Raw genomic sequence first — 19,722 nt, 5'->3', positions numbered from 1 at the left:
CAGGAGCAGATGGACCTGGTTCTGAAGCTTGCACCGCCTTTGCTCGGGTAGGTATACATACCCCCAAATATTCTAGAGATTGAGAGGGGGTCAGGTGACTTTTGGCTATATTGACGACCCAGCCCAGAGATTGCAGTACTGAGACCACTCTGGCTGTAACAAGATGACTCTCTTCTGCAGAGTCCGCTCTGATGAGCCAGTCGTCTAGGTACGGGTGAACCCGGATACCCTCTCGCCTGAGAAAGGCAGCTACTACCACCATTACCTTTGAAAAGGTTCGGGGAGCTGTGTCGAGGCCAAAAGGCAAGGCCCGAAACCGGAAATGTTTCCCATCACCGCAAATGCAGAAACCTCTGGTGCGGGGGCCAAACTGTTATGTGCAAGTAAGCTTCTTTCAGGTCCAGAGACATGAGAAACTATCCTGGCTGTACCGCCGCAATGACGGAGCGCAGGGTTTCCACGTGAAAATGCCACACTCTGAGACTTGCTGACTTCTTTTAAGTCTAGGATTGGCCGAAAAAACCCTCATTTTCGCGGCACCACAAAGTAAATGGAGTAATGGCCAGAGCCGAGCTCGGCGGGAGGCACTGGGCACACCGCCCCTAGGTGAATCAAGCCTTGTAAGGTCTCCTCTACCGCCGCCCGTTTGGCGGCAGAACCGCATCGGGACTCCACAAACACATTTCTTATCAGGGCATTGAATTCTATTCTGTAGCCATCTCTGATCAGGTCCAACACCCACTGATCTGAGGAAATCTTAAAGATTTGTTTAATAAATCCTTGGAGACGGGAGAGGTTCCGAGGGATTGGAGAATGGCGGAGGTGGTCCCTCTTCACAAAAGTGGTGATAGGGAAGAAGCTGGAAACTACAGGCCGGTAAGCCTCACTTCGGTTATTGGAAAAGTAATGGAAGCTATGCTGAAGGAAAGGATAGTGAATTTCCTGGAAGCCAATAAGTTGCAAGATCCGAGACAACATGGTTTCACCAAAGGGAAATCGTGCCAAACAAATCTCATTGAATTCTTTGACTGGGTGACAGGAGAATTAAATCAAGGACGTGCTATGGACGTCATCTACTTAGATTTCAGCAAGGCTTTTGACACAGTTCCCCACAGGAGGCTCTTGAATAAACCAGAAGGGCTGAAGATAGGACCCGAAGTGGTGAACTGGATTAGGAACTGGTTGACGGGCAGACGCCAGAGGGTGGTAGTGAATGGAGTTCGCTCGGAGGAGGGAAAGGTGAGTAGTGGAGTGCCTCAGGGATCGGTGCTGGGGCCCATTCTGTTCAATATATTTGTGAGTGACATTGCCGAAGGGTTACAAGGTAAAGTTTGCCTTTTTGCGGATGACACCAAGATTTGCAACAGAGTGGACACCCCGGAGGGAGTGGAAAACATGAAAAAAGATCTGAAGAAGCTGGAAAAATGGTCTAACGTTTGGCAATTAAAATTCAATGCGAAGAAATGCAAAGTGATGCACTTAGGGAGTAGAAATCCAAGGGAGGCGTATGTGTTAGGTGGGGAGAGCCTGATAGACACGGACGGGGAGAGGGATCTTGGGGTGATAGTATCTGAGGACCTGAAGGCGATGAAACAGTGCGACAAGGCGGTGGCCTTAGCGAGAAGGTTGCTAGGCTGTATAGAGAGAGGTGTGACCAGCAGAAGAAAGGAGGTTTTAATGCCCCTGTATAAGACGTTGGTGAGGCCCCACCTGGAGTATTGTGTTCAGTTTTGGAGGCCGTACCTTGCGAAGGATGTTAAAAAAATGAAAGCGGTGCAAAGAAAAGCTACGAGGATGGTATGGGAGTTGCATTCCAAGACGTATGAAGAGAGACTTGCTGACCTGAACATGTATACTCTGGAGGAAAGGAGGAACAGGGGTGATATGATACAGACGTTCAAATATTTGAAAGGTATTAATCCGCAAACGAATCTTTTCCGGAGATGGGAAGGCGGTAGAACGAGAGGACATGAAATGAGATTGAAGGGGGGCAGACTCAGGAAAGATGTCAGGAAGTATTTCTTCACAGAGAGGGTGGTGAACGCTTGGAATGCCCTCCCGCGGGAGGTGGTGGAAATGAAAACGGTAACGGAGGGGGCGTGTCAAGATGGCGACACGCAGTTGAACGAGGATAGAGCCTTTCGTGTATCGACGCCGACTAAAGAAATTTTTCCTACGATGCCCCATACAAAAAGAAAGGGAACAGTCCGAGGAGAAGCTTCGATAACCCGGACCTCTTCCCCTTGTCAGGCGTCGATTGAAAGGTACACCTCGCGAATTTTCACCCAGGACGCCGTGAGGGGTCCGGCTGTCCTCAAGGCAGGGGAAAACCCTGAGGACTTGGACCTGGATGTTACTCTCTCACCTCCGGCGCTTCATCCACCGCTCCCTCCCGACAGCCACCAGAACCAGAGAGGATTACCCGAAACCGGAGTGTTTGCTGGGACTACCTCGATCGAAGGTACTGGAAAGGTGGTATGTGCAGGTGAGCTGGAACCTTTGAGTTCCGGCGTCGAATTGAAGCTATTGAAAGCAGCTTCGGGAACGGTGTCGTTGGAGAGCATTTGGATTGTTCTCCAACAGTTGGCAGCTACCGTAGAGAAATCCACAAAGGAAATTTCTACACTTGTGAGTACCATGAACACTTTTTCTGAATCTCTGGCGAATATTAGAACAGATTTCTCCACACAAACTAAGGAGATTAAACAAGATGTTAAAAAACTACAAGATTTATCCTCAGAAATGATTAAAGATAAACTTATAATTAAAAGAAGGATTGAACAAATTGAAAACCATAATCGGAGACTTAATCTGTGTATCTTAAATTTCCCAAGAGAGATAGGAATACCACCACTGGAAGTCTTTAAAAAATACTTGATTGAAGTTTTGAGATATTCCCCTGAAACTTTACCTCCGGTGAATAAAGTTTACTACATTCAAAACAAAAATTCCTCAGGAAAAGAAATCTTGGAAGGAAATTTGAATATATCTGAACTGTTGGAAGTTTCTTTATCCGAACAGTCTGAAAGAATGACATTATTTGTTCAATTAGTTTTCCAACAGGATATTGAAGCGTTAAAAAAAATACACTTTCGAAAAATGAATGAATTGTTTTATGGTAAAACAGTAAGAATATATCAAGATGTGACAAAGCAGACACAAGAACTTAGGAAAATTGTTTCTGAGTATGAGAAAGGAAACTTTAGATATAGGTGCTTCGTACTATTTGAATTACCCTAGTAAGTGTGTTTTGAAATATCAAGGATTAAAATACATATTTTTTCAACCAGAGCAATTAAGAGTGTTTCTGGATTCAAGGAAACTATCTGCGGAAGCTAACAACTGATTAGAAGTATTTGTAATAGGTGAGAAAATGCGTGCTAAGCTTTTTCCTTAAATTATACCTGTTTTGATTCCCCATTTCTGTTTCATGCCCCCCTTTATCTGCTTATTTGTGATTTAAAGAAGACATACAATATATGATTATAAAAGTTTTCTTTGGATATTTTATTCTAATGTTTATTTTGGGTCTGTTTTTTCTGTAACAAGTTTTTCTTGTGATGTAAAAATTTGAAATTATAAATAAAGAATTAAAAAAAAAGAAAGAAAACGGTAACGGAATTCAAACATGCGTGGAACAGGCATAAAGGAATCCTGTGCAGAAGGAATGGATCCACAGAAGCTTAGCTGAAATTGGGTGGCGGGGGGAAGAGGGGTTGGTGGTTGAGAGGCTAGGATGGGGGAGGGCAGACTTATACGGGGTCTGTGCCAGAGCCGGTGATGGGAGGCGGGACTAGTGGTTGGGAGGCGGGAAATACTGCTGGACAGACTTATATACGGTCTGTGCCCTGAAAAAGACAGGTACAAATCAAGGTAAGGTATACACATATGAGTTTATCGTGGGCAGACTAGATGGACCGTGCAGGTCTTTTTCTGCCGTCATCTACTATGTTACTATGTTATCACTCCTCGTGAAAGAGGGAAAGTCGTCCTCCTATAACAGGGAGCGAGGAGAGGGCCGGCGCACCATCATTGAGAGGGTTGCCCTTGAACTCCAGGCCTTGAGTCAGCTGCTGCGGAACGCTTGTCCGAGCGAAAGGAGTTCCTCTGCTGAAAAAGGGCTCGAGAAGTGAACCCAGCAGAACGCCCCGGGCGGTACCTTCAAGCTTCTCTGAAGCGAGGTCTGTAAGAGGAGGGAACCGCCTGACCCTTGGAGGAAGGCCGCGGTCTGTCCTTGGGTAAGCGCTGGGGTTTAGCATCCCCCAGGCCTTTAACAATGATCTCCAGCTCTTCACCAAATAGAAGGCCTCGAAAGGGCAACTCCACCAACCTTTGCTTAGAGGCCATTTCAGCCGCCCAATGCCGTAGCCACAACAGGCAGCGAGCCGCCACCGCCACAGCCATCTGTTTAGCCAAAGCTCTGACCAGATCATAAAGGGTGTCATCCAAGAAAGACAAGGCCGACTCCATCCGCGGTGCCACCTCCGCAAGGGGCTCCGCTCCATCTCCGGGCTGTTCCACTGCCTGATGTAAGCAAGGCAGGCTCGGGCAGCGTAACAGCTGCATGCAGACGCCCGCAAGGATAGGCCTGAAATCTCAAAGGACCGCTTTATAGCTGATTCAAGGCGTCAGTCCTGCATGTCCTTCAGGGCAACTCCTCCTTCAACCGGGAGGGTAGTTCTCTTTGTCACAGCTGTGACTAGGGCATCCACTTTAGGCACAGCTAGGTGCACCAAATTCTCCTCACTCTCTGAGGTGGAATCCACCCTTCTGCGCTTGTCATGAGGCCATCTGTCAGGGGGAAACGCACCTGACGGGAATTCAAGGCCGGGCTCTACTGGAGGGGACACAGGCAGAAGGGCCGATTGAGACCCCTGCGGTAGAGCTCTTTTTATCATAAAATGCTTTATGCAGCAGTAAAACAAATTCAGGGGAGAATGGCTCACCCTGGCCTCCCGGTTCCAGTCCGGGGGAAATGGCTCTCATATTAGCCTCCATTTGAGGCTCCCCTCCAGGCTCACACCCCTCCGCCTCAGCGGGGGTCGCGCCATGCTGTTCCAAAATGGCGCCCGCTGCCAGCTCCACAGAGGTATTCTCCGAGGACAGCAGGCTGATTGTTCTCACTGATGGGTGACGTCCATGGCATCCCCCTCCAATCGGAATCTTCACTAGCAAAGACGTTTGCTAGCCCTCGCGCGCCCATGCGCGGCCGTCTTCCCGCCTGAACCGGCTCGTGTTCGTCAATCTTCTTCTGTCCGCGCTCGGGACGGTCATGTTTTGCCGCCGTTTCGCGCCCCTCAAGTTGACCCTCGCGCGTCTTTGCGATTTCGCAAAAAAATAAAAGAAAGACCTCGGTCTTTGTCCCTTCCTGTGTGTCTAGTTTGTTTCCCTGACGTAAGTTTCCTTTCGCTTTCGGGGTAGGCCTTTTTTGTGGCCTCGGTACGGGTTTTTCTCTCTCCCTTATTTTTGGTGCCCTTCGTCACCATCGCGAATTTTGATTTCGCCGGCGTGATTTTTCCGCCCATGTCATCGAAGTTGCATAATCCTGCTCAACCTGTTGGCCAGACTGTTGTTTACGCCTGCCAGATATGTGGCTTGGAGCCACATGCCGTAACGGCGAGCCCAGAGCCACTTGCTGACGGCTTCCTGACACAGGGGGCGAGATCCGGTGCCCCCCTGCTTGTTGATGTAATACAGGGCAACCTGGTTGTCTGTCTGAATTTGGATAATTTGATGGGACAGCCGATCTCTGAAAGCCTTCAGAGCGTTCCAGACCGCTCGTAACTCCAGGAGATTGATCTGCAGATCGTGTTCCTGGAGGGACCAGCTTCCTTGGGTGTGAAGCCCATCGATATGAGCTCCCCACCCCAGAAGAGACGCATCCGTAGTCAGCACTTTTTGTGGCTGAGGAATTTGGAAAGGACGTCCCAGAGTCAAATTGGACCAAATCGTCCACCAATACAGGGATTTGAGAAAACTCGTGGACAGGTGGATCACATCTTCTAGATCCCCAGCAGCCTGAAACCACTGGGAAGCTAGAGTCCATTGAGCAGATCTCATGTGAAGGCGGGCCATGGGAGTCACATGAACTGTGAAGGCCATGTGGCCCAGCAATCTCAACATCTGCCGAGCTGTGATCTGCTGGGACGCTCGCACCCGCGAGACGAGGGACAACAAGTTGTTGGCTCTCGCCTCTGGGAGATAGGCACGAGCCGTCCGAGAATCCAGCAGAGCTCCTATGAATTCGAGTCTCTGTACTGGGAGAAGATGGGACTTTGGATAATTTATCACAAACCCCAGTAGCTCCAGGAGGCGAATAGTCATCTGCATGGACTGTAGAGCTCCTGCCTCGGATGTGTTCTTCACCAGCCAATCGTCGAGATATGGGAACACGTGTACCCCCAGCCTGCGAAGTGCCGCTGCTACTACAGCCAAGCACTTGGTGAACACTCTGGGCGCAGAGGCGAGCCCAAAGGGTAGCACACAGTACTGGAAGTGACGTGTGCCCAGCTGAAATCGCAGATACTGTCTGTGAGCTGGCAGTATCGGGATGTGCGTGTAGGCGTCCTTCAAGTCCAGAGAGCATAGCCAATCGTTTTCGAAGGTGCCCAGGGAAAGCATCCTGAACTTTTCCTTGACCAGATATTTGTTCAGGGCCCTTAGGTCTAGGATGGGACGCATCCCCCCGTTTTCTTTTCCACAAGGAAGTACCTGGAATAGAATCCCAGCCCTTCTTGCCCGGATGGCACGGGCTCGACCGCATTGGCGCTGAGAAGGGCGGAGAGTTCCTCTGCAAGTACCTGCTTGTGCTGGAAGCTGTAAGACTGAGCTCCCGGTGGGCAATTTGGAGGTTTGAAGGCCAAATTGAGGGTGTATCCTTGCCGGACTATTTGAAGAACCCACTGATTGGAGGTTATGAGAGGCCACCTTTGGTGAAAAACTTTCAACCTCCCTCCGACCGGTAGATCGCCCGGCACTGACACTTGGATGGCGGCTATGCTCTGCTGGAGCCAGTCAAAAGCTCATCCCTTGCTTTTGCTGGGGAGCCGAGGGGCCTTGCTGAGGCGCACGCTGCTGACGAGAGCGAGCGCACTGGGGCTTAGCCTGGGCCACAGGCTGTCAAGAAGGAGGATTGTACCTACGCTTGCCAGAACAGTAGGGAACAGTCTTCCTTCCCCCATAAAAACGTCTACCTGTGGAGGTAGAAGCTGAAGGCTGCCGGCGGGAGAACTTGTCGAAAGCAGTATCCCGCTGGTGGAGCTGCTCTACCACCTGTTCGACTTTCTCTCCAAAAATATTATCCGCACGGCAAGGCGAGTCCGCAATCCGCTGCTGGATCCTATTCTCCAGGTCGGAGGCACGCAGCCATGAGAGTCTGCGCATCACCACACCTTGAGCAGCGGCCCTGGACGCAACATCAAAGCTGTCATACACCCCTCTGGCCAAGAATTTTCTGCACGCCTTCAGCTGCCTGAACACCTCCTGAAATGGCTTGGCTTGCTCAGGAGGGAGCTTGTCCACCAAGCCCGCCAACTGCCGCACATTGTTCCGCATGTGTATGCTCGTGTAGAGCTGGTAAGACTGAATTTTGGCCACGAGCATAGAGGAATGGTAGGCCTTCCTCCCAAAGGAGTCTAAGGTTCTAGAGTCTTTGCCCGGGGGCGCCGAAGCATGCTCCCTAGAACTCTTAGCCTTCTTTAGGGCCAAATCCACAACTCCAGAGTCGTGAGGCAACTGAGTGCGCATCAGCTCTGGGTCCCCTATGGATCCGGTACTGGGACTCGATCTTCTTGGGAATGTGGGGATTAGTTAAAGGCTTGGTCCAGTTCGCCAGCAATGTCTTTTTTAGGACATGATGCATGGGTACTGTGGACGCTTCCTTAGGTGGAGAAGGATAGTCCAGGAGCTCAAACATTTCAGCCCTGGGCTCGTCTTCCACAACCACCGGGAAGGGGATGGCCGTAGACATCTCCCGGACAAAGGCCGCAAAAGACAGACTCTCGGGAGGAGAAAGGTGCCTTTCAGGGGAGGGAGTGGGATCAGAAGGAAGGCCATCAGACTCCTCGTCAGAGAAATATCTGATGTCCTCCTCCTCCTCCCACGAGGCCTCCTCACCATCGGTATCAGACATAAGTTCACGAACCTGTGTCTGAAGCCGTGCCCGACTCGACTCCGTGGAACCACGGCCACGGTGGGAGCGTCGAGAGGTCGACTCCCTCGCCCGCACTGGCGAAGCTCCCTCCGCCGACGTCGTCGGGGAGCCTTCCTGGGAGGCGACCGCAGTCGGTACCGCAAGCGGCACCGATGTCGGAGACCTCACCCCGGGCAAGGGGCCAGCCGGCGCCTCGCTCGACGGTACCAGTGGCGCAAGCACCCCCGGTACCGGAGGGGAAGGGCACAACAGCTCTCCCAGGATCTCTGGGAGAACGGCCCGGAGACTCTCGTGCAGGGCGGCTGTGGAGAAAGACATGGAAGCCGATGCAGGAGTTGATGTCAGAGTCTGTTCCGGGCGTGGAGGCTGTTCCGGGCTGTCCAAGGTGGAGCGCATCGACACCTCCTGAACAGAGGGTGAGCAGTCCTCCCGGTGCCGATGCCTCCTGGGTGCCGACTCCCTCGGCGAACCAGAGCTCTCGGTACCGACGCGGGAAGGAGACCGGTGTCGATGCTTCTTTGACTTTTTCAAACGAAGCATGTCACCGGAGCTTCCCGGTACCGACGAGGAGGACGTAGAATCCAACCGTCGCTTCCTCGGGGCCGAGGCCGAAGAAGGTCGGTCTCGGGGGGGGGGGGGGGGGGGGGGGCTGTACCGCAGGAGCCCTCAGGGTAGGGGGAGACCCACCCGAAGGCTCACCGCCACCAGCAGGGGAATGGACAGCCCTCACCTGCACTCCAGACGAAGCACCACCGTCCGACGACATCAGCAGAAGCAGAGGTCCCGGTACTGCCGACGCAGCCTTCCGATGTCTCGGCCCCGACGATGCAGAGGGTCGATGCCTCGATGCAATTGATACCGTCGCGGCCGAGGGCGGAGGTGTTGACGCTGTCGACGCACTCGATACTCCCGGTGCCGATGCCGACGAAGAGCCCGAGAACAAAACGTTCCACTGGGCCAATCTCGCTACCTGAGTCTTTTTCTGTAAAAGGGCGCAAAGACTGCAGGCCTGCGGGCTGTGCCCAGCCCCCAGACACTGAAGACACGACGCGTGCCTATCAGTGAGCGAGATTACCCGGGCGCACTGGGTGCACTTCTTGAAGCCGCTGGGAGACTTCGATGACATGGGCAGAAAAATCACGCCGGCGAAATCAAAACTTGTAATTGCGGTAAGGCACCAAAAGATGGGGAGAAAAAAACTCGACCCGAGGCCTCAAAGGGGCCTACCCCGAAAACGAAAGAAAACTTAACGGAGCCAAAAACTAGAAGTAAGGTAAAGGGAAAAAGACCAAAAGGCCCTTCTCCGGAATCCCTTTTTTTTTTTTTCTTTAGCGAAAAGTCAAAAAGACGCGCGAGGGTCAACTTAAGGGGCGCGAACTGCGCAAAACACGACCGTACCGAGCGCGGACAAAAGAAGACTGACGAACACGAGCTGGTTCGGGCGGGAAGACGGCCGCGCATGCGTGGTGCGCATGGGCGCACGAGGACTAGCAAAGGACTTTGCTAGTGAAGTTTCCGATTGGAGGGGCTGCCGTGGACGTCACCCATCAGTGAGAACAAGCAGCCTGCTTGTCCTCGGAGAAGAAACCTCGCTCGCCATGCTTGGGCCGGCTCTGACGTCAGAAGAGCACGATTGGTATTCGAACAAGACCTCAATGCAATATTAAAGTTATACTTTAAATTTTCAAAGGTTCCTTTTTATGGAACAAAAATATGGATATTTCCAGATGTTACTAAAGTAACCCAAGAACGTAGAAAATTATTCCTAGCATTGAAACAGGGTGTTCTCAAATTGGGTGGTTCATTTTTGTTAGTGTACCCTTGCAAATGTCTGGTCAGGTATAGTGGGATAAAGTATGTATTTTATGACTCAGAACAGCTAAAATCCTTTCTGGATATGAAACAGCTTAAAATAGAATTAGTTAAATGATATGTGACGAATTACACACTTAAACCGCACTTTCTTTTTTTTTTTTTTTTTTATATTTGTGCTAATATACCTGTATAAAACTCCACTAAACTGTAACTCTCCCTTCAATTTGAGGTCTAAGGAAGCATGTATAATTTTTCCTTTGATTATTTTCTTTAACGTTTGTATTATGCTGTTTTTCTGTAACAAGTGATATGCTTGTAAGAAATTTGGAAATTTATGAATAAAAAAAAAAAAAAAAAAAGAAGAGCACGATTTACAGAGCCCTGCTGCTGATCTGCGCTTGCCACAACGGGAACAGCGCTTTACAACCTCCGCAGCCATCGCCAAAAATGGCGGTAAATTCAAACTGGCAGATTCGCGCCAAAATCGCCCCGAACGCGGGGCCATCGCGGAGGAGCTTCAAAATGCTCTTACCCCTCTGGATCGAGTCAACAAACTGAAGAAAAGCCTCTTTTCTTGGATCGCAGCGCTACAGCGCGAAGCGACTTTTTTTTTTTTTTTTTTTTGACGCTGTGAGGAAAGTTAGAGGCAACAGTGCAAGAGGCAACTTTTTCCACTCCGGAGGATCTGTAGCATGGAAAAGGCAGTGAAAGGGCGAACCTATGTGCCTGCATCCACAGCGTGGGCAAAGACAGGGACAGGGCTTGCCTATATGTTTACATCCACATCGGGGGCCGGGTAAGGCAGGAAAAGAGCGTACCTATGTGCCTTTAAAGTGGGCACCATCAGCCACAACACCCCTGCTACAACTGGCAACAGCATAGGAGCCACCCCAGGCAGATTTCTGAAGGAGCTTGAACAAGCTGTGCCCACCCTGCTGGGGAGATAGAGAATACTGAAGAGGCAGATGGAGCTAGCTGGCCATGAGGCACTATGGTTTTTCAGTGCTCTCTATCTCCCCCTGCTGGTTGATGGACACAACCCACTCGTAATGGATTCATCTGCTTGATGACAAGGAAGCTCAGTCTTGGTCATGTTTAGTTTCAGATGGCGCTGAGACATCCAGGCAGCAATGTCAGACAGGCAGTCTGATACTTTGGCCTGGATTTCGGCTGAGATTTCTGGTGTGGAGAGTAGATCTGGGAGTCATCAGCGTAAAGATGATACTGAAAACCATGGGATGAGATCAGAGTACCAAGGGAAGAAGTATAGATGGAGAAAAGAAGAGGTCCAAGGACAGATCCCTGAGGTACACCAAGCGACAATGGGATATAAGTAGAGGAGGATCCACTTCACTAAAGGTACGCTGGGAGAGAGGAAGAAAACCAGGAAAGAACAGAACCCTGAAATCCAAGTGAGGACAGCATATCAAGGAGTAGGCTGTGATCAACAGTGTCAAAAGCAGCATAGATCCAGAAGGATGAGAATAGAGACCTTTGGATCTGGCCAGGAACAGATCATTGGAGACTTTAGCAAGCGCTGTTTCAGTTAAATGACGGGGGCAAAAGTGGATCAAGAATAGCTTGAGATGAAAGAAAGTCAAGGCAACGGCGGTGAACAGCACGTTCATGTATCTTGGATAGGAAAGGGAGGGGGGAGATGGGGTGATAGTTGGAAGGACAGGTAGGGTCCAATGAAGGTTTTTTAAGGAGTAGTGTGACTAAGGTATGTTTGAAAGCATCAGGAACAGTCGCAGTGGACAGTGAAAGATTGGCTAGACCAGTGTCTGGACTTGGGAAACACTGGTCTAACCAATCAAACTAAATGGGGAGGGGGGAGGAGGGAGACACTAAATCTTCTATACAGCTCTCTATAATGTCTTAGGAGAAACATGGCCATTTAACAGTTTAATCATCTCATGGCCTAGAATTTCTCATGCTTTGATAAGAGAAATAAATGCAACTTACTTTGAGTCTTTTTCATTTTCAGCATTAAGGCGATTAGCTTCTTGAGCCTTTTCTGCCATCCAGCGGGAGACTAAGTCCTGATTATCTTCAGTTGTCTTCCTCAGCTTTTCCTCCAGGGCATTAAAAGTAATTTGAAGAGCATCATATTCATCTCTCAGTGTCTGGTTGGCTCGCTCCAGGTCCTGCAGTTTACTGTACAGTTCCTGACATTCTTTCTTCAGATCAGCGATTGTCTGTGAATACTCTGCAATTCTTAAAGAACGTGTGGAAACTGAATAATGATGGATCAGCATAGTCTCCCAGTATTCAACAAGAACTAGCTTACAGCTTGTGATGCACTCGTTAGCAGGCTGCCAACATTTTTTTTATTTTAAGGGGCAGAGAAATAATTACTCACTTTGCTTCATTTGTCTGGATCTCCTTATCTTTTTGCTGCATTTGGTTATTCAGGTCAATCACAGTTTGAGCCAACTACAGGGGGTGGGGGGGGGGGGGGGGGGGGGGGGGAACAAAGAGGAAAAAAACCACACAATTATACATTAGGCTGGTCAGGCAATGAAGAAGGGATACAAGTTTTCCCTACAGGAACAATTCATGCAGCTGTGTGTGTGTGGAATACTATTACCAGCATATCCTTAGCAAGGGCATAACCAACAGGGAGGGATCTGTTTGGGCTACGGCTCATTCACCTCAGGCTTAAGCCTATTGGAGGCTCGAGAGGTGGCAGAGACAGTGGTTGAAGCAGTAGTCTGTATAGACCAAAGGAGGAATGCAGCAGCAAACTTGGGACTAGCAGATAGGGGAAAGAGAAATTTTATACCCCTGACTCTGCTTAGAGTCCCCTAATATTAACCTTAGGCCCTGCCAAAAAAAGCCCTGGCTATACCACTAATCCATATATAGCCTCAACAGGATAAAAGGGTATGTACACAGAATGGGGAAACAGCATGGGAGGGAAGGGTCAAGAGGTATGAGAAAAGAGAGACAAAGGCTGGTTTATGTATAATTCTCTGCACCAAGTTGACAAAGGAGGGCAAGTTTATAATACATAGTTCATCCATAAAAATACATTGTTTAAAAGTATAAATTAGAGACCCTGTCAAACACATTGCTCCTTTATCACAGCAACTAGGCCTCTCTAATCGCTAAGTACTCTTGCTGCTCAGCTGCTTCATATTCCTGTCTTCTGTAGCATACAAAAAAAAGGGGGGGCAGGTCTATCTGGAAACACTCCCCTATCAAGGCAGACTCGCATGTAAAAGAAAACCTTCTTTCAGAATGTGCACATCTTCAAATTCAGGATCAGATTATCATTTATTTATTGAGAACTGATCCCAATTAGAAACAAATTAAAGAAGCTAGAATCATTTCACACAGTGCCATTTCTAATATGGTTCATGTCATTAATTTCCTTCAGTTAGAAGAAACTTTATAAGATGGAACAGCATAACTGAATATCCATGTATATTGATAATTAACACTGGGAGACGTTAGGCAGTATTTTTTTCTTTTCCAACCCAAAAACATAGGGAAAAAAAGTTATACATACCGTATTTTTCGGACTATAAGACGCACTTTTTTCCTCCCAAATTTGGGAGGAAAATGGGGGTGCGTCTTATAGTCCGAATGTAGCCTCCCTCCCTCCGTTACAGGCTCCCTCCCTCCCTCCATTATAGGCACCCCTCTCTCCCTCCGTTGGAATTTTAAAACTCCTCACCTCGTCGGTGTGACTCGCGGTAGCAGCAGCGCTTCAGCGTGCACGTCGCTCTTCACTCAGCCTTCTCTCTCTCAGCTCTCTGGTCCCGCCCTTGTTTAAAAGCTGCTCTATTTCCATTTTAAAAGTTGACGCCAGCAGCCTGGTCCCACCCTGGTTAAGATGAAGCCCATTAGATCGGAATAGGCTCTCCCTTCCCAGAATGCTGACCAGTTCCTGATAAATCCAAAACCCTCCTCCCCACACCATCGTCTCATCCACGCATTGAGACTCCGGATATCTGCCTGTCACTTGGGCCCTGCGCGTGGAACATGTAGTATTTCAGAAAATGCTACCCTAGAGGATCTGGATTTGAGCTTCCTTCCTAAAAGCCTAAATTTAGCTTCCAGAACCTCTCTCTCACATTTTCCTACGACGTTGGTACCGACGTGTACCAAGACGGCCGGCTCCTCCCCAGCACTATCTAAGATCTTGTCTAGGTGCCACGTAAGGTCCGCCACCTTCGCACCAGGCAGGCAAGTCACCAGGTGATCCTCACGTCCACCAGCCACCCAGCTATCTACATGCCTAATGATTGAGTCGCCAACTACAATAGCAGTCCTAACTTTTCCCCCTGTGGGTTGTAATCGGAGACATATCCTCGGTGCAAGAGGATAGTACATCCTCTGGTGGGCAGGTCCCAGGTACAGGAGTACCCGGCTGGAGGTGGGACCTCTCTACCACATCCCTGTAGGTCTCATCTATGTACTGTTCTAGCTCCCTCATCTCTACCAAGTCTTGAACTCTAGCCTCGAGAGAACGGACCTTCTCTCTGAGAGCTAGGAGTTCTTTGCACCGGGCACACACATATGACTTCACACCAAGTGGGAGATAATCATACATCTGACACTCAGTGCAAAAGACTAGGTAGCACCCCTCTTGCTGCTGGACTACCGACTCCATCTCATTAATATATGAATATCTAAATATGTTAAAACAAGCTACAAAAGAATGTTGAATAGACAAGTGTCTGTAGGATTTAAGGTGAAATTAGGCCTTACCTGCTAATTTTCTTTCCTCTAGACCCTCCAGACCGGTCAAGACGCTTGGGTTATGCATGCCTACCAGCAGAGGGAGACTGAGAACACTAACTTCAAACTGAGTACATATAACCTGTGCTAGCCCTCTATCTCCAGTATACACTTAGCAAAGCAGAGAAAACAAATCCCTGGAACAGTAACTCTGAAACTAATAAAACCCCTGTACCTGGAAAACTAACAGTTAAACTCCAACAGTGTGCTTAAACAGAGGAAACGCCCAGGCGTCCCACTCTGCAGAATATTAGAGTCAAAGAAAGTTCTCCGACCCTACTGAATATAAAATGAACAGACATAGCAGAACACGGCTCAAAATACTTCTGATAATTGACACGGCTGAAAAAATACTTCTGATAAGAGACAGGGCGGGCTCTTGACCGGTCTGGAGGGTCTAGAGGAAAGAAAATTAGCAGGTAAGGCCTAATTTCACCTTCCTCAGCAACCCTCCAGACCGGTCAAGACGCTTGGGAAGTACCAAAGCAGTAGACACATTAAGGGTGGGACCCACGAAAAGCAGAAGACAACACAGCCGCTCCAAACCGAGCATCCTCTTTTGCCTGCACATCAATCCTATAATGCTTTACAAAAGAATGAATGGACGACCACGCCGCCGCCTTACAAATGTCCTGCGGAGGAATAAGACTACTTTCCGCCCAAGAAGCGGCTACCCCCCGAGTAGAGTGTGCCTTCAGTACCGAGGGAACTGGCCGACGCTTCAACAAATACGCCGAGGCAATAGTCTCCTTCAACCATCTAGCCAGAGTAGCCTTGGAAGCCGCTTCCCCCTTTCTGGGACCTCCAAACAAAATGAACAAACGATCCGACGCTCGGAAGTCCTGCGTTCTGCTCAAATACGACCGCAAGATGCGTCGAACATCCAACTTAGCCAGACGACGTTGAGAGAGATCACCAGACCTATCCCCCAACACTGGTAACGAGATCACCTGATTTACATGAAAGGAGGATACCACCTTAGGAACAAACGAAGGAACTGTCCGCAAAGTCACTTTCTCCTTAGCCAAGGAGAGAAAAGGCTCTCTACAAGACAAAGCCTGTAGCTCCGAAATTCTACGCGCCGACGTAATGGCCACCAGAAACACTGTCTTTAAAGTAAGATCTTTACACGAGATGGAAGCCAACGGTTCAAACGGAGGGCCTACCAGAGCCTCCAAGACCAAATTCAAATCCCAAGGCGGAACCGTCGGCCAACGAGGCGGACGAAGCAACTTGACAGCTTTCAAGAACCGGCCCACGTCCGGCGAAGCCGCCAAGGAAAAACCCCTGAATCTTTCCCGGAAACAAGACACGCGGAAACCTGTACTTTCAGGAGGAGAGCGAGAGCCCCTGTCAAGACCGTCCTGCAGGAACTCCAAAACTTCTGCGACCGAAACACGTAGAGGAACATAATCCCGCTCTTGACACCAGTTCTCAAAAATGCGCCACACCCGCACATAAGCCAAAGAGTAGACCTCTTACGAGGAGCGCAACATGGTATCAATTACCCTGGCCGAAAAACCTTTCTTCCTTAACCTGAGCCTCTCAAGAGCCAGGCCGTAAGCGAGAATGGAGCAGGGTCGGCCATCTCGATCGGCCCCTGAACCAATCTCACCCTGGGCCCCAACGGAATCGGAGCCTGCACTAATAACCGAACCAGGTCTCCGTACCACGGACGTCGAGGCCAATTGGGCGCAATCAGAACCACTAGACCTGCATGGCGCCCGATCCGCTGCACCACGCGGCCCACCAGCGCAACGGCGGAAATACATAGAGCAACTGTTGAGTCGGCCACGGGAGCACTAACGCGTCGATGCCCTCGGCCCGAGGATCTCTTCGACGACTGAAGAAGCGAGCGACCTGAGCATTGTCGGCCGATGCCATGAGATCCAGCACCGGCCGACCCCATTCCAACACCAGACGATTGAACACTGAGGGATGGAGGGACCACTCCCCGGGGTCTAACGTGTGCCTGCTTAGAAAATCCGCGCTCACGTTGTCCACCCCTGCCACGTGACCCGCCGAGAGACCCTGAAGATGAGCTTCTGCCCACAACATTAACTCCGCTGCCTCCACAGCTAACGCTTGGCTCTTCGTTCCCCCCTGGCGATTTACATATGCGACGGCCGTGGCATTGTCGGAAAGAACCCTGACTGCCTTGCCTTCTAACAGGCTGTGAAAGGACCGAAGAGCCAACCGAATTGCTCGAGTCTCCAGGCGATTGATGGACCAAGATGCTTCCTCCAACGTCCATCGTCCCTGGCTACCTGACCCAGGCAATGCGCTCCCCAGCCCGAGAGACTCGCATCTGTGGTCAGCACCGTCCAATTGGGAGCGTCCAGCGACATGCCCTTCGCTAGATTCGGCGAGTGGAGCCACCAGCGAAGGCTGCGAGCGGGCAACCCCCGACAGAGGGAACCGCTCCTCCAGGTTCTGAGACTGAGGGGACCAACGAGACACAAGGCTCTCTGTAAGTCTCTCATATGGGCCCCTGGCCCAAGGAACCACTCTATTGTTGCTGCCATCAGCCCAACACCTGAAGATACGCCCGAGCCGAAGGCGCCCTCTGCGCCCGAGCAGACGGATCTGTCCCTGCAGCTTGGAATGCGAGGAGCTGTCAAAAAACACCCGGCCCTTCTTCGTGTCGAAGCGAAACTCCCAGATACTCCAGGGACTGGGAAGGCAACCAGTGACACTTTGCCAGATTGACCACCCAACCGAGCGACTGCAAGAAGGTTACCACACGGCCGGTGGCCCTCCTCGCTCTCTGACCTTGATTTGGCCCGAATCAACCAGTCGTCCAGATACGGATGAACCAAAATGCCCTGCCAGCGCAGCGCCGCCGCACCACCACCATCACCTTGGAGAAGGTGCGAGGCGCAATTCGCCAGACCGAATGGAAGCGCACAAAACTGAAAATGTCTCCCTAAGACCACAAAGCGAAGAAAACGCTGGTGCGCCTCTAGAATGGGAATGTGTAAGTAAGCCTCTGTCAGGTCTAGAGACGTCAGAAACTCTCCTTCTTGCACCGCTACAATAACTGAGCGCAAAGTCTCCATCCGAAAGGAGGGAACCTTTAGAGCAGCATTGACCTTCTTGAGGTCTAAAATGGGCCGAAAGGCACCCTCTTCCTTCTTGGGCACCACGAAGTAAATGGAGTAACAGCCCGTACCTCTTTCTAACCTGGGGACAGGTACCACCGCCCCTAAACCGATTAGACGCGACAGAGTGGTCCGTACTGCTCTTGCCTTGTATCTTGAATGACAGGGAGACACGAGAAAGAAATCGGAGAGGGGGACTGTCGAATTCTAGGGCGTACCCGTCTCGCACTATCTGTAGGACCCACTGGTCTGACGTAATCTGGACCCACCTCTGGTAAAACAAGCGCAAGCGAGCCCCCACGCGAACCAGAGGCTGGGGTCCCCAAACCTCATTGAGACACACGGGACGTACCGGACGCTCCCGAAGAGAACCCTCGCCCCCCCGCGAACGGCCACCTCGAAAGGGCTGGGTTCTCTGGAAAAACCGACCCCTAGTCCCCCAGAAACCTACCGGGCCGAAACGTCTACCTCCTGAAAACGCCCCCGCCCTGCTGCCCCTTAGACCACCTTGGGACGAAGCTCGGAAGCCGAGGGGCCTTAGCATCACCAGACCCCTCACCAACTTTTCCAACTCTCCCCGAAGAGCAGAGAGCCCCTAAAAGGAGGGAACAAAGTGTAGTCTTGGAGGCGGCATCGGCCACCCAGCCCCAGCACCACAGGGCCCGCCTAGCTGCCACCGCAAAGGGTCATGTTCTTTAGCAGAGGCCCTCAACAAATCGTACAGCGCATCCGCCAAGAAACGACGACCCCATCTCCAACTTGGCCAGATCTTGAACAAGAGAAGCCTATCACCTGCGGCTATCCAGGAGCCTCTCCGCCCAGCGAAAACAGGCCCGAGCCACCAGACCTCCACAAACAGACGCTTGTAGCGCCAAGGCAGACAGATCAAAACTCCGCTTTAGAAAGGTCTCCAATTTCCTATCCTGAGGGTCCCGCAACGCGGCCCCCCCATCCACTGGAATAGCAGTAGCCTTAGTCACTGCCGTCACCACGGCATCCACCGTCGGGGGCCTGAGAGACTCTCTGTCCTCCTGAGGAATAGGATAGAGCTTGGTCATAGCCCGAGCCACCTTACACTGAGCCTCCGGCGAATGCCACTCCTGCGTGATCATGTCTCTCAAGTCCGCATTCATAGGGAAAGAACGAGAGACCCGCCTGATCCCCTTAACCAAAGGATCCACCTGCTTCCCATCCCCAATGGGAGCCGCCGCAGGATCAAACCTTAAAGTGGCGGACACCTGCTCAATGAGGTCAGATAATTCATCCCTGTGAAAAATCCTAACCACAGAGGGGTCTTCCCCAGGCAAAGACAGGTCCCCATCCTGCCCTGCAACCGACCCCTCCTCCTCTTCCAGTGGGCTAAAATCACCCTCAGAATCCGGAGGGGAAAAGACCTCTACATCTTCAGAGCACTCCACTCGAGGTCTTTTAGCGGTAGCCCCCCCCAATCTTGGACTAAGGGACTCCGCACCCGCTGGGCCCGCCTTCCAAGCCTGAAACAGACTCCACACAAACTCTGGAGGGAACCCCATGCTGCCCGAGGCCTCCCCCCCAGCGGTACTCGAAATCGGGAGAGGCTGCGGCCCCACGACCGCCTCAGCGCTCAAAGGGCCCGAATCCAAGATGGCGGCGGTTCCCGCCAAAATCGGGACCGCCGCTGAAGCGCCCACCTGAGCCGGCCCACTCTCCTGCGATCCCGCAGAAGGAACTTCCGCAGCTAGCACCGGTGGCGCGAGAGATGGGGCCTTGGGCTCCCCACAAAACCGGCAGGGACCGCCAGCCGCGTCAACACCCCGACGCGCGCACAGCCGGCAACGAATTAACTTCCCTGACATACTCGCGCCTAAACAAAAAACAGCTGATTGCAACCGGCGAAGTTAAAAGAAAGAAAACCAACACTCACGG

At 51.0% G+C, this 19,722-nt stretch overlaps 1 protein-coding gene across 1 annotated transcript in view; it reads right to left on the bottom strand.

The window, feature by feature from the left end:
- Positions 1-19,722, bottom strand: part of ATG16L1 (autophagy related 16 like 1) — a 303,900-nt gene that overhangs the window by 209,355 nt on the left and 74,823 nt on the right. The window contains 2 exon segments of the mRNA XM_030217204.1: positions 11,933-12,184; positions 12,330-12,403. Coding sequence (XP_030073064.1) covers positions 11,933-12,184; positions 12,330-12,403 — 326 coding nt within the window.

This window comes from Microcaecilia unicolor, chromosome 10 (assembly GCF_901765095.1).
Source record: "Microcaecilia unicolor chromosome 10, aMicUni1.1, whole genome shotgun sequence".
NCBI lineage: Eukaryota > Metazoa > Chordata > Amphibia > Gymnophiona > Siphonopidae > Microcaecilia > Microcaecilia unicolor.
Note: the sequence above shows the minus strand (reverse complement) of the source record. Positions and strands in the feature narration are given on the sequence as shown.